Source organism: Chanodichthys erythropterus, chromosome 6 (assembly GCF_024489055.1).
Source record: "Chanodichthys erythropterus isolate Z2021 chromosome 6, ASM2448905v1, whole genome shotgun sequence".
Lineage (NCBI taxonomy): Eukaryota > Metazoa > Chordata > Actinopteri > Cypriniformes > Xenocyprididae > Chanodichthys > Chanodichthys erythropterus.
The window spans coordinates 14,515,736-14,531,076 of NC_090226.1; the positions used below are offsets into that span (position 1 = coordinate 14,515,736).

A 15,341-nucleotide genomic window follows, 5' to 3' on the forward strand; every position below is an offset into this window, starting at 1 on the left:
AAGTGCAAAATGCCAAGGCTAGTTGTAGTCAGATTAATGCATAATATATGCTAAACAAAGCAGAGCTAATAAAGGTCTGTTTTTGAGACTTTGCAAAAACCAGACTGGTACTTTTTTCAGATAAATATTGGAATAAACCAATATGACATTTAAAAAAAAAAAAAAAAAAAAAAAAAACTGACTAAAATCAAAGTGCATGTAAACACACTTGGTGTCTTGCAATTGACCAAACCTTGATATCAGTCCAAAATGTTTTAATAATAGCTCAAAATAGAATTTAACACACAGTCATCTAAATTATTTCAGAAAGTGGTATGTTGAATAGGAAATTCAGATTGACTTATATACAGCTTTGGGGTGGGGAAAAGACCAATGATCAACAAATAATAATGAAAGGAAATTGATTTTGGGACGAGACAGTCAAGTTAGAGAGAGTGTCACTGAAACAGGAGGGCACATCAACCACAAACTGACAAAAAAAAAATAATAATAATCAAAGCAATCAAAGTTACTGTAAAATGACAGCCTGTAAAAATGGATTTCCCCATATTTGAGAATATAAGAGAACAGTTCACAATCCCCAATGCTGCTTTATTTTCTTTCCCAGGTAAAAGTGGGGCTCACCGGTGCTCTCTGACCCCTCTTTCACTGGGTATGTCTCTCATAACTGTAGCTGTCCAGCAGTCAGAGCAGTGCTCATGTGCTGTCCATTGAATAGTCACCTGACAAAAGGTTTAAGAAAAGCCCATTTTGAATTCAATTTTCTCTTTTTACAGAAAGAACCTTTCCATGAAGTGTGTCCCATTAGCAGCCCGACAGGACCCGTTCTTTTCATCAGTACTAAAAGAGATGGTATCTCTGACGTGCTTGCTTTGTACAAAACCGTGTGCATGTAGACGTGGATTTCTTCCCTGTCACCAAATGTTTGCCTTCGTCGCTGGAAGGAATTGGCATCATGGGGCTTTTCCACATGCTTTCTCCTTGACCCTCTCTTCTTGTTTGACATGTTTGAACAAAGAGGTTGACACACATGTCTAGGCTGTATGTCCATCAACACTGGAACATCTGTTCACTTGGGTTGGTTTTCTAAGCAAGGGTCTGCAATATTTCAGGAATGAGGGAACCAACAAAGGCAAACATCCCACATGGAGCAGACTAGGTCATAAGTTTATGGCCCTTGGCGATGTATAGATCAGTCTATATTTGGGGGAGAACAATATTTTTCATTTATGCGCTAAAAACATTCCCTTTCTCTGGGGTGGTCTTAACTTTGAAGTGTTCTTTTGGGTCCTTGTACAGATCACAATTTAACACACTGTTAAAGAGAGTACATACAACATTAGTTATACAACATTTAAGACACCTCCCTTTATATCAGCACTTTTCATAATGCCTGCTTTGAGATAGACAGTTTGATTTTTCACCACAAAAAGAAAAGTGAATTGTTGCCCACAGCCTGTAGTCCGCCTTTCAGAAAGCTTCGATTGGGCTTCCTTGCTATTTGTGTTCTTTGCTATTCTGTGTCAAGTCAGTCTCTTCTTCAGTATTAAAAATATATAAGCGCGAATCTTTCTACAACCATTTGGCCTGTTGTGACACAGACTCATAAAAGGTGGGAGGTTGCATATAAACAGACTCTATATGAACTGTTATTTATGATTGGCAGCACAGCTTTAGTGTCCTTTGATGAGATATTGAATGTGAATATATGAACAAATGCTTTTAATATACATGTGTTGTATCTTTTTTGTTACAAAATAAATACAAATATCTTTTATTTTATTTCTTTTTTGTGATTATACTATACTTGAAACTGGGTCGCTGTTATGTGAAGCAGGTCTGCCATGTACATTTATTGTATTTATTTCAGACTTTCAGTAGTTTTAACTGTCAGATCGGTAAAATGAGCTTTGTGAAGCTTGTACTCCAGGTATTTTAATGTCCATTCTTCTTGAACTCTTTATTCTGCTCAGCATGCCTCTTTTGTTAGCCCCTGAGAATCTTGCCCCAACATTGTATTTCTGAGATCTTTCCCTCTGCCATCTGATAGGACTATGTTTGTGTCCTGCTGATTCAGGTGCTTTGCTGGTATTGAAGTCATGAAAGCCTTTGCCTCCTGGGTCAGAATGGTGGTGTGGGGTTTCTCAAACTCCAGCATGTGGTCTTTCCAACTGAATGAGGCTCCCCCGTTACATGCTCTGGCCATTAATAAAAGGAGCAGAGCTGAGACCGCCAACAGGACTGCTGGGGTCAGGTCTGGTAAAGGATCTCGCATGGACACCTCCTTGGTCCTTAGATGGACGCATGAAGTGTCATTTGGCCCCAAGTGTAGACAAACTTTGTAGTGAGTGCCTGGTTGCAGACGGGTTAGGTTGAATCTCCTGGTGCCAGCTAGAATTCGAGTACTGTGCCTATGATGGTCTTCTAGACTACCATTGGCCACCCAAGATAAATGGGCAGTTGGGATGTTACGGCTTGCTTGCCAGGTCAGTAAGGCGTACCTTTCTTTGACATCTTGAACTTCAAAGCGATCCTCTGTCTTTTGAGTATTTGCGTGAACCAGGTCACCCCCCTCCACCTGTAGAGTCAAGCTTCGAGTATCAGCTCCCACTAGGTTCTGTGCAACACAAGTGTAGAATCCGGCCTCTTCAGCAGTGACTCCAAAAATCTCTAACGTGCCTTCTGTGAGAACCTGATAACGCCCATAGCTGCTGGATGGAGTCAGTCTCACGCCTTGGGGAATGACCCAGTAGATACTTGGCTCTGGCTCTGCTAGTGCTCGACAATGCAAGGCTACGTTGTCTCCATGTTTGACTTCAATGTAAGAGGGGAATGTGCTTGGGGCAATCAAGGGCAGGCAGCTGTCTGCCATCTCTCTGAATGAGACTTCTTTAACTCGCCGGGCTTTCAGCTCAGGAGGCTCAGAACAGAATGTGGATTGAGGCTCAATGAAACGGACTGGCTTGTCATTGTCGGCTCCCACCCAGCGGATCAGGCAGTCACAGCGAATGGGATTGGTGTGCAAGCTGATTTCTTGAAGGCTGGGCAGTGACCTTACTGTCTGGCTATGCAGGGCACTCAAGGCATTACTGTTAAGCATTAGACTTTCCATACTCGACAACTTTTGGAAGGCCTGAGGGTGGATATAGGAGAGCCGAGGATTGTTTGTGATCTCCAGTTTGGTCAATTCAGGCAAGTTTTCCATTGCTGAGTGCTCAATAGAGATCAGCTCTTCCATGTTGTTTAAGCCAAGCTCCTTCAGGTGAAGCATATTTCTAAAGTCTCCCCTCTGCACTAGCTGTATGGGGTTCTTGTTCAAGTCAAGGAACTTTAGACCCGGCAGCTTTTGCAATGCCTCTTTTGGAACCTTTATTAGGTGATTATCATAAAAGCTTATGCTCTCCAGATTTTGAAGCCCCTCTAGCGCTCGCTCAGAGATTTCGCGTAAGCCCATGCCTGCCAGGACAAGACTACGCAAAGCGCCCAGTGGTTTAAAATTTAGGTCCTGAATAGTGTCCACAGGGTTTCCACCAATCATGAGCACCTCCAGTTGGGGCAAAGCATGGAACCAGCGCCGGTCAATTACAACCAATCGGTTAGAGTTGAGATGAAGCCTTAGAAGTTTATCCAGACCCTTAAAGGCCCCAGGGGAGATGCTTCGAAGCCTGTTGTGATTTAGGTACAACTCCTGCAGACTAGGGAGACCAAAGAAAGCTGCTTCTGGGAGGTGTCTCAGCTGGTTTTCCTCCATGTGTAGGCTGAGAAGAGCTGGCAGGTCGGTTATTCTCAGGTTGCGGGTACTGGTAAAGCTGTTATGTGAAAGATCCAACTCTGTCAGATTGACAAGGCCCTGGAGTTCACTCTGGTCCACAGAACTGATGAGGTTACTTTGCAGCCGGAGGGTTTGTGTCTCTTGAGGGAGGGAAGTGGGCAGCTGGATAAGTAGCAGGTCATTGCAGTCTACTGTAGGAGCCTCTCTGTACACAGACTGGGGAGAGTACCAGGGCTTGATTTGGCAGACACACTGGTGAGGGCAGGGCACTCTCCAGGGCATGGATTGAATGACCAGGGAGCTTGCGATTCCAAGCAGCAGATGTGTGTGCAGAAGAAATATTGTAATCTGTCCCATTTTCATAATTAAACTGATATAATATGATGTAGATTTACTGTGAGCTAGACCCTTAAGTCTCTCACTTATCTCTCAAGTTCATGTGACAGGAGAGCCAAGGGTTTAGTTGAATTTTGCTATATAAATTGTCTCAAAGATGAAGCATGCTCTGTTTCTTCATCTCCAGTCTTGTGAAGTAGTTACACAAGTATCTCAAAATCCCCTTTCTGTCTCCTTCAAATGGCTTTAATTCTCTCCAGTCTCACTCCATTGATCTTACATCCTCGCGCAGTAGAGTAGGTTTTAGGATTGGTTTAGGGGCACACCTGGATAAGACAAAAAAATAAACAACAATTAGTCACAGGAGAAATTATACCATGAGATTTTATAAGTCCATTTGACAGAGCATGTTGTTTGATTGCTGTATAGCTTCATTTCTGTTTCACTTTTCACTTTTTTTGCAACACATTCATTCCACAGTTGTCCTTTTTAATAATCCCTTGTACTACAGGCATACTATATAGTTTTGTCACTGTTATGCAATTGTTACTGTAAAGAATGTAGATTATCTTGGTTGCTATCAAAACACTTTGCATGCTTCTCAGCCTGTATATTGTAAAGAGCTCCTCTAAATTAGTTCTGGGACATTCCAGTTGAATTTCACTGCACGTCGTGTAGATGGCAGAAAATGACTGCTGTGAAAATACGAGAGAAATGCTGGCTGAAATTTAGTGAGCCTAATTCATGGCTTAGGATTTAGCTCTGCAAATAATCAGGGCCCTGGTATTACTCATATGCTGGAGGCTTGTAAGAAATGGAGAAAATATGACATGTTTTTGGCTAAATTCACAAGACGCAGACTCAGAGGGGACATAAAAATGCATTAAGGAAGGAAACTCTGACTGTGGTCTAACCTACTTTGTTTAAACTTTGTGACATAGTGTGTAGAGGAAATCTTTCAACTTTGGATTTAGAGCTTCTTTACATTTGGAGAAGAGTAAGAAACTCTTTTTGTTAACTTTCAGCACAGCTTGGGAGTTAATATCATTATTACACTATAAATTGCAATGACCGATGGTCTGGTTTAGTTCCTGTAATTAGTATACTGTTGCTCTCACCTACACACCCTTTAAAATAACCATACTGTATCTTTGAAACAACTATCTTCATTGGTTTTATCAGATAACATGCACAAGTCTAGACAATAATGCATACTATATTCTTTTCTGGAGATAACTCTGCTCCCTTCATAGCAACTCATGCACCACAGCAATGTAATATTGCTTCATTTAGACACCACATCAACACAGCAGAATGGCTAATCAAAATACTAGCTTTGATTATAGCATCCACCCTTTTCCTCCCTTCCTCAAAGCTCTGCCACAGTAATCCATCCTTCTCCTGAATGCCCAATTAGTCCTAATGTTCTCTCTGTCTCTCTTTTGTCCCCCAGGGATCTACCTGCCGGTTCGGAGACTATTTGTGCTTCCTCTTCGTTCTCTCTTATATATGCACACTGGCGTGGAGGGATAGAAGAACAATCCACAGCTATCAACGGGCCCATGTGAGCAAGCCCCGATCTCTCCCCTGCCAGCCATCAGCTTGTGCACTTCACCTTCAAGCTCATTTACAGTGTCAACTTCTCAAGTAGAAGCTTTACCCTCATGGTGCACCCCGTTACCTTGGCCCAGCTGGTCCTGGGACGTGTTGCCTACTGTCAATTCCCTGCCTGCGTCGTAATGAGTTGTGAGGGTGTCTTGAGAGCCCCTAATGTTAGGTGAATGAAGACGTTTGCATGTGGGCTGCTCGCTTGTGCATACTGAATAATGCATTTGCAGAGTTCGCCCACTAATCTTCCCTTTCACTGCTTTTCGCTTTAATTTTCGCCAGAAAGAAGCATGCAAGGCTAGCCAAAGTAAGTGCAGGAGGCCTCCAGAAGGAAGGAAACAGCTGTTATGGTGCCATGAAACAGGTGGTCCCATCTTTTTAGGTACCATTTTATTGTCTCTAAATAAATGTGCCTTCACCTCTTGCTGTCATAATGTCATTAGGGCTGAATATCAATACAGATTCGGTTCATTTCCGTGTCACAAGCTCTTTGTTTCTGATATTTCAGCTTTCTGTCCGTTTTACCATCCAACTGATTCTTTCTCAATTAGGCCTTAAAAGGACTAGCTCAAAAGTTGTGCTCGATGTTTTTGATTTACTAAAAAGAAGTGGTGAATGTGTTTCTACTGACACATTCTCCGCACCTCAAGGTTTTTGAGTCGGATTCTGTGATGTCTGATGCAGCTTGTACAAATGAGAATGGATCTGACATGTTTCGATGTGGCTCTGAAAGCTTCCTGTTCATAATAATCATCTTTTGTTGACATTAACAATGGATTGTGCAAGCTACTATTATCTCTCCTGGGCAACAAAGAACATAATAACAAGACATGCTTAAAGACATTTTGACACCAGTTTGTGATTTGACCAATGAAACATACAATTCTGTCACTACCCTGATAAATGCATCAGTGTAAAAGCTTTTCTGTCAGACTTTTTAAACCAAAATAAATCAGTGCTTTGTTTCAGTTTAATCACAATTTGTGTTCTTGATTTGCTTTGCAGATTAACCAAAATTGCTGCCGCCAGTTTCCTTACGGCCCTGATGTTCATTCATGGCATGATTGCTGATGGGGGAGTTTACGAGCCACCTCTGGCTGCATGCTGATGCCTGGATCTCTGTGCCAAAGCTTTTTCTGTCCTCTCCTTCAACGACTCATTTCAGAGCTTAACGGTGAGTGGAAAAGAAAAAAGGTCTGTTTGCACTCTCGCAGTAATGCAGATTTGCCAGACTCTATGAATAATTCTTTGTGGATGCACACACCTGGAAACGATTGCCCGGTCCTCAAAGGTGGGTTTGTACATTGCATTAACAGCTGTTTTGGGTCGAACAGTATTTATGTTTGTTTATTCTATGCCAAAGTAATAACTTCACACCTGCTTTATTTATTTAATTCCTTTGCTTTTACATGCTTTTATCTCATTATAATCCATACCATGACAAAACAAAAAAAATCTTATCCTCGTGTATTATCATGGTTTTCTTCTTCAAGCCATTTTTCTTTGAAAATAAAAATGTGTATGCTGATTAATGTTTCATCAAGGGGCTGAATTGACTGGCAGTATTCATCATTTATGAAGCATGCTTCAGGTTAAGAAATAAAAGGGAATATCTGAATCAATGTAGAATCCATAAATTGTTATGGGTTTTGTAATGAAAGGATGTGAATGCTCCTCCTCTCTTTCAACTGAATACAGAACACTCTGCTAAAAGTGAATGATGTTTCACGAATACTGAATGGACCTGACAGTCTTAATTTGAGAAGACTCAAAAAGAATATTTTAGAATTTGTCTTACACAAACTCCAATCCTGACCCCCAGATATATTTAAACATCTTTGGACATGCAACTCTTACACATTATTTATTATAATTATAAATGTAATTACATTAGATACAAAATATGAAACCAAGTGACATCGGCACACAAATAATGCTTTTCTGAAAAAACGAATTTAATCTTTATTGGCCTTCTTTTTATTGCAATTACTTCTGCTTAAATTGTGCTTGTGCTATATTTCTTAAATATATATATATATATATAATATATATATATATATAATATATATATATATATAATATATATATAATATATATATATATATATAATATATATATATATATATATAATATATATATATATATATAATATATATATATATATATATATATATATATATATATATATATATATATATATATATATATATATATATATATATATATATATATATATATATTTGTTGTTGAATAGACTTTAGTCAGCTTAGACTATGAGGGATAGACTTACAGTCTGTATAAAGGTTCTAGATCACATAATTTTCACAAATTTTAAAACAGTTTCACAGTTTTTGTCTACTGAAAGTTTTTTTTTTTTTTTTATCAGAAAGACGCTTCATCAGTTAAACAACCAGATTGTTGTTAAACAATAGTACGATCCATTGAATGCATTGTACTTTTATCTCTCACAGCCTCAAAAATTTGTCCAAAATTAAAAATTGTGGCTTAAATGTCCAAATTGCTTTGTCTGAATTACATTGTCTGAATATTAGCAGTAGTTTTATTTAGTCAAAATTTTCAAGATAGTAGTTTGTCTTGTTAGTTTTTTCTGTAAGTGTGTGTGTGTGTAACATTGGAATTTTAAATGAAAGAACTTTACTGTCTGTCTCCCTCTGCTTTCACCTACACTTTTCACCTTGCCAGCCTATTTTCTGCCAACTCTAATATCAAGCTCTGACAGCACAACCTGACTGTACTGCCACACATACCGTGTCTCTCTGCTTTTCAAAACTTTTGTTTGACCCCTTTTGCTTTCAGTGGCCCTGAATTGACCTGGAGTAACTACTTCCTTCCACCACAGATTCAAATCTCAAGTTGACAGTTTGACCTCCGTTACTAATTCTATACGTCACTTTTGAACTAGTAACAAAGGAATGTTGAGTCCCTCCATTGAAACTCATTGTAATTTGTACAGTATTATAGAGAGAGAGAGAGAGAGAGAGAGATTGCCTGAGCGAACTGTGGTTCAGGTTGATGTCCTTAATATTATATCCATTATAAAAATTTAACATAGCCCAATTAGATTTGCTCAGGAACAATTAATAGATAAATACGACCAAAGATTGCCCGTTTTATGTACCCAAAATGAATTGTATCTCATGTTTAACAGCCTCCGACAAATCCCTGAAGCACTGACCGAGATGAAGCTGTTCTCAGGCGGGCACACGAGCACTGAACGGCCGCTGCCGGCTTGGAGCTCACATCTATGAAATTGTCTAAACAAATTGTAAAATAGGCGCTATGATTAAATATGAGTCACATATTTCAGGTATAAACAACTACATTCTAGCCTAAACACTCTTAAAACTACAGTTTTCTGGGACAGCAAGTGTAGTATTTTTAAAAAATACTGCCATGACAGTTGCTTCAAGCACAGTGATACAAACGGTGAAAAGGTAGGAGTGCTGTTTTCAATATCAATATTGCACGGCTCTCAGCCAATCAGATTCGAGAACCAGAAACCAGAAAATTTATATATGGAAATCAGGAGATAAATTCTTACATTTAGCAGTGAATTATGCTGATGTTGGTCTGTTGGTGACACTTTTGCTTAGAATGTGAGGTAACCTAATAGAACATTTAATTTAAAAAATATGGAATTGCATCTGTACAATATGGAAAAAATATGGAATTGCATCTGTTTTTTTTTTTTTAGAGGGAACAGTGGAAAAGCGATGATAGATGTGTGCTTGAGAAAACATATTGCCACTGTTTCTTTTCTTGACTAATAACAACAATAACAACCACACTGCATAATTCCAGCACCATATCGCCACTCATTATAAAGCATTGACGAAACAAAACCTCCTGTTCAACAAATGGAGATGCATGTTCTGTATTAGATGACACAGTCATGAATCCATAAAGTAGTAGGGACAAAATTTACCATGGCAAACTGAGGTGGGGACTCATCTATGCTAATGTCCTGCACAATAGAGACCAGATTTCCCATATTATCCAAAGCTACTGCTTTTCCAGCATCTGTTTGTGTTTATTTGGTTGCAAGTAATCCTTATTTGTTCCAGTCTTTGCAAGAGTTGTTTGTTTTCGAGGTACGTGAACGCACACACACATAACTTATGCATACGCAAGCTTGGTTTATGCCAAAAAGTGAGATCCACACCTGGTTTCACTAACCCCTGAGACAAAGAAGAAAGCTTTTGAATAATAACAAGGGGAACAACACCTGAAGCTGCAACTGCACAAGTTAATTGAATATTCCTCTTTATTCTCAGAAGAGGCTGATACGAAACATGGAGAAGGGCCCTTGAGCATTGGATTTACCCAAGGCCGTCCAACGTCAGCCGCTGCCTCATAAACATGAACTTGGTGTCATGGTGACTCAAAGCCAGGCTAATCCACCATCACCAGAGATGGAATCAGATTGGGGATTTTCATCTTGTTATCTTTGCCTTCATCAGCATGAGTCTGCCTTTGGCTATGGGCAATTCCTCCAGGGGATGGAAGGGTGAGCACTTCAAAGGAACTTCACAGCCTGGAAGGGTCCTCACTGCCTCCATTAAAAAATAATAATAAATAAACTCTCTGATTAGACACATGACTTGGGATGAGTTCCCGAGCTCACCTGCATTTGAAGAGAAATGAGTGGGCAGTTTTTAATGGCTTTTCTATGTGCTACATGGACGTCTTTGACCATTTTGTTTGGTTGCAGCTGTTTTTGAATGCAAGAGCTTGTCCTGTGTGAACGACCCCTAATAGTGTTTCATAAGCCTCTTTGTGAAATTATTATGCACCTGATGGAACATGATGGAGTCATTTAGAGAGTGAATTCAAAATTTGTCCTAAAAGCTGTACAGAATCACACACATATCACAGATTATAACAATTTACTTGATTGTCCATTTTCAGATCACGTTGAGTTTAATATCAAAGCAATGACATTGATCACTAATATGTAATGCCATTGGCCTTTCTTCCTCATGTTAATTGACACATTTTGTGCCCAGAGTTTAAAAAAAATGATCCTCCATATACAAGATTTCATACTAAAGCGACAGGTTGAATGGATATTACGAATATATATTATTTGATAGTCACACTGTCCGTCAATTAAAACTAACTGACAGCGCCGCATATTAACTATTACCTATATATATGACCTATTACCCATAAGTCCATCACATTTCTCTTTATAAAGCAGTTTTATATGCTGGATAGATGCAAACTAGGATATGAACAAGAATTATTCCATCCTTACCGCAGGATCCCCCCACCTGCGTCTCAGGAGAGTGTCGTATATTCTCATTCACCTTCCTGAGGAATATTGACCTTTGTAATAATTAGATGAGTGCTGCGGCAGTGAGTTGATAGCAGCTTATTTTCAGAGTGGGACAAGGTGCCGTTCACCCTTTATAGAGTAAAAGAATGTGTAATCTAGACTAGCTGTTTGTTTTTGTGTGTGTGTTTAAATGTGTCTTATGTTTTACTAATAAAAAGTTGTGATATCTCTCTCTCCCCCTCTCTTTCTCTTTCTGTTGTTACCCTCTGCAGAGCCACCGTCATTTATTTCTTGGAAGGAGCTATTGCAGTGCTCGCTGCAGAGTTGCCATGGAGATCTGCCTCCGTGTTTCACAAGGTCAGTGTGAAAGTTGAAGGAGCTCTGCATAACAGGTCTGCTCCTTCACACAGCCGACTAAAAATATTTGAATTAATACTTGTTTTTTTTTAAATCAATTGTTTTAAGTTTAGTTTAGCAGATCTTATTGCGCATACTTATAGATGTTGCCTTTTTCCCACATTTCTCCAACTTGCATATAGCCTGGTTATTATGAAACATCACATTTTGTCAGTTTACAGCATTTAAAAGGGACATTTTACTTTCATAGTCTGACATATTTCTGATTAAACAGGCTATGCAACAAGGAAAAGTGTATTCCCTGTTATTAAATTGCAGATTTCAAAGTATTGTTACATTTAAGTGAAGATGCATTTATTCTTGATTTATCATTTATTTAAAAATATACCTGCTAGTAAAAGTATTCTTTTACTATATAATATCATCACTACTAATATTAAGAAACAACAATAGTAAGAAGAAACAATAATGGAGTGTCTTTAAAAACCCTCTTTTGTGTGGAACTATATGTAGCTTTAATAAATAATGTAAATTTTTAAGTTGAAATCACTAACAGTCCCTTTCTCAATATCAAATACGACATATTATTTATATAAAAATATAGTTTATTTAATTTTAATGAATATTTAAATAACAATAATAGCTGTTATAAAAGTAAAAGAAGTTTGTAGAATAGGAAATAAACACAAACGAACAGTTCAGTCAAAAGTACAAAAGCAGCGCTCTAGAGGATTTAAGTTAAATAAAGTTATGAAACTTAACTTTGCCCTTAGCCAAATGGATTTGCTTCTGGAACAAATAATAGATTAATAAGGCCAAAGATTGCCCTTTTGATATACCCAAAATTAATTATATCTCATGTTTAAACACTATCTACATAAGAGCCAGTGACAAATTCCCAAAGGACTGGCTGAGATAAAGCTGTTCTCGGTGGGTAGATGAGCGTGAATGCCCGCTGACAGCCTAGAGCTCACATCGCTGAAAACGACTAAATACATTTACAAAAAGGCACTATAAGTTTATAATCGCATATTTGAGGTCTAAGTAACTATTTTCACCTAAAAAAACCTGTTAAAACTATATTCCGTGACACGATAACAGTATTATTTGTAGAATTATAGTGGGTTTGCTCATCCACCATTGACTCTTGACTCTCAGATTGTGAAACGGTTACTGTGTAATATTAGTAGAATATTGCATGTTTGGAAAAGGCTCAATTTTCCACCGGAGCTGGAGCCGGTGCTTGGTCATTCAGATTTGAGATTAAGCCAGGATTAGGCTTTCAATTAGGGCATTTAAGTAGATTTTATAAATGTACCCTAGAAAAAAAAAACATTACTGATGTTCATCTTGAGACAAAACAGAGGCTCTGACATAATTTGAGATATGTCAATGCAAGTTGCTTTCAGTTAAAACAACTCAAACATGTCTTGTAGTCTAGCATAAGCCTTGTCTGTGAAACCGGGGGTATATGTTATTTAACTGAATTTTCAGTAGCCACTCCAGTCTTCAGTGTCACATGATCCTTTAGAAATCGCTCTATGCTGATTTGGTGCTCAAAGATCATTACTTTCGTATTATCAGTGTTGAAAATAATAATGCTAATAATTTTTTTGATGAATAGAAAGTTGAAAAGAACATCATTTAATTTTTGTAAAATTAAACATGTCTTTACTGTCACTTTTGATCAATTGAATATATAAATGTTCTTTAACCAAAAAAAAAAAAAAAAATTGGTAGTGCAAATATGACCAGCTAAACAATATATTATCTATCAGTAGCTCTATCCTCACTGAAACATTTAGATGTTCTCTAAAGGCCTCATTTTGCACTGTATTCCATAGCTAACAATGTACTGTATGATGACTGACAACCAAAACTGGCGTTTTTCATCAGAGCTATCCCTAGTGTCCAAGCATGAAAGAGACAGGTATCTTGGATGGAGATGCAGAATGACAGCAGGGCTTTTCAAACGCTATTTCTCTCCAACAGCCACTTTGACGTAAAATTAAAGAAATTAAAGAGATATCTTTTTGACTTTTTTTTTCCCCCTTAACTGTTTTAGAACAAAATGATTACAGGCAAAAAGTGTACATTTTATCTTAACTAAAGAAATGTCAGTTGTATGTAAATAAAAGATGTAAAAGTGAACATTTCTGGTTGATGACACGTGGTTCATAACTCTTCTCTTTCTAGTTCAAAGATACAATGCAAGTAAGTATTTGTTTCCGTTACAAAAGAACTCTGGCCTGAGGTTTTTCATTAATGGGAAAGCCTTTCACACATGGAGTAAACATCAGCTCTTTAAACAATCTCTCGTATTTCATCTTTTATATTTCAGGAAAGCCCTGCAGTGATTCCTGCATACTGTATGCATATTCTTGATCAGCATTTTCACACCTTTTTGTAATTTCTTCTTCTTTTTTTTTCTTTTTTGGTGGGGTTGGGATGCTGATTACAACATTTTCTATTTTACCAAATGTGAACAGTGGCCGCTTTATGAACTGTATAATTCTATAAATGTGTTAATGTCTCTGACATATCTCATTTTTCTTTTAATTCGGGTTTGTCTGGGATGTCTGTTTAAAGCTGTGGTGTTATTGAGAGACAGATGGTTATGCCAAAGAAAGTGAAACTTAAATATCAAGGATAAATCATGGGTTAAATTGAACTGGAGCAAACCAGATCTCCATTTAGTGGGTGAACTCACTCGAAAAAACCTTCATTACATTACATTAAACATTATGCTTCTAGTCAGTGGCTGTCAGTTTTCCATTCCAGTGAATTTGAAAGAAAAAAAATCTGGTAGACATCCACTGATGTGTACAGTAGTAGCATTTTTGAGTTACTTAAATATATATGCAGTACATGTGTACTATTGGTCAAATTTTTGTTTTAATGTTAAAAAAAAAAAAATGTTTTAATGTTTTTGAAACATTCACCAAGTTCACCAAAACCATATTATGAAGTATTATTATAATGTAAAATTATATAGTTTAAAATTAGTTTTCAGCAGTCATTACTCCAGTCTTCAGTGTCACAGTTGGGATTACATTTTCTTTGATGAATAGAACGTTCAAAAGAACAGCATTTATTTGAAATAAAATCGTTTGTAACATTGTAAATGTCCTTACGTTTTTTCATTTTTCACAGTAAATGGTAGTGAATTTTGAGTGAAGCCAGAATAATATGACTGGACCAACACTTTAGTGACATCACTTATCATTTGTTTGTATTACCGTTCAAACTCAAAGTCTCTATTATTCACACTCTCTTTTTGTTCTCACTAGAATGATAGCAAAATTGTGTTGAAAGGATAAATCCATCTCCAGCTGAAAGAAGGAGACAAATGAAATGCGAAAACACTTCATGGCTACACTACAACACAATTAGCAGCCATTACCAAACCTCACCGAACGTGACACTTTCATTGCTTTGAGTACAAGAGCAAGTAATCAGCCTGTGCTGTTTGCGGATCATTCGGGAAGAGAGCGTACCCTCAAGCGCCCTCGAAAACTAGCTATGGTGGTTAAGTCTTGCGTGCTGGTCCCCTGCTGGTGGGAGGATGACTCATGCTCAGAGTGACCTTCTGTCATACCGCCCTCAATAATATTGACAGAGGCTTGCCTGTGGTCCTTACATTCATCTTCATTAGCACTTGGCTTTAAGCATCAATGTCAGTGTCCACTCCTGGGAGGCCTCCACTGCTATCTCTGCTTCTGTCTGCCCTAGCCGCCACATCTTTCATCCTCTTCCTGCCATTGCTTAGCTTAGAGGGAGCTCAATCAGACTATCATCTGAGACATGTTTGCCTGCAATCTGCCCTTTTTACTTGGGAAAACTAGGGCAAAGAGGAGGAAAACATTGATCTACAAAGATAATTGCTTAAAGGAATAGTTCACCTCAAAAATAGAATTTGCTATCATTTATTCACCCTTATGTCGTCCCAAACCTGACTGACTTACTTTC

At 38.0% G+C, this 15,341-nt stretch overlaps 1 protein-coding gene across 1 annotated transcript in view; it reads right to left on the minus strand.

Moving 5' to 3' along the window:
- Positions 1-251: 251 nt before the first annotated feature.
- Positions 252-15,341, minus strand: part of lrrn2 (leucine rich repeat neuronal 2) — a 58,707-nt gene continuing 43,617 nt past the window's right edge. The window contains exon 2 of the mRNA XM_067387317.1: positions 252-4,434. Coding sequence (XP_067243418.1) covers positions 1,970-4,135 — 2,166 coding nt within the window. The 5' untranslated portion in view covers positions 4,136-4,434 and the 3' untranslated portion in view covers positions 252-1,969. The remainder of the gene's footprint in view (positions 4,435-15,341) is intronic.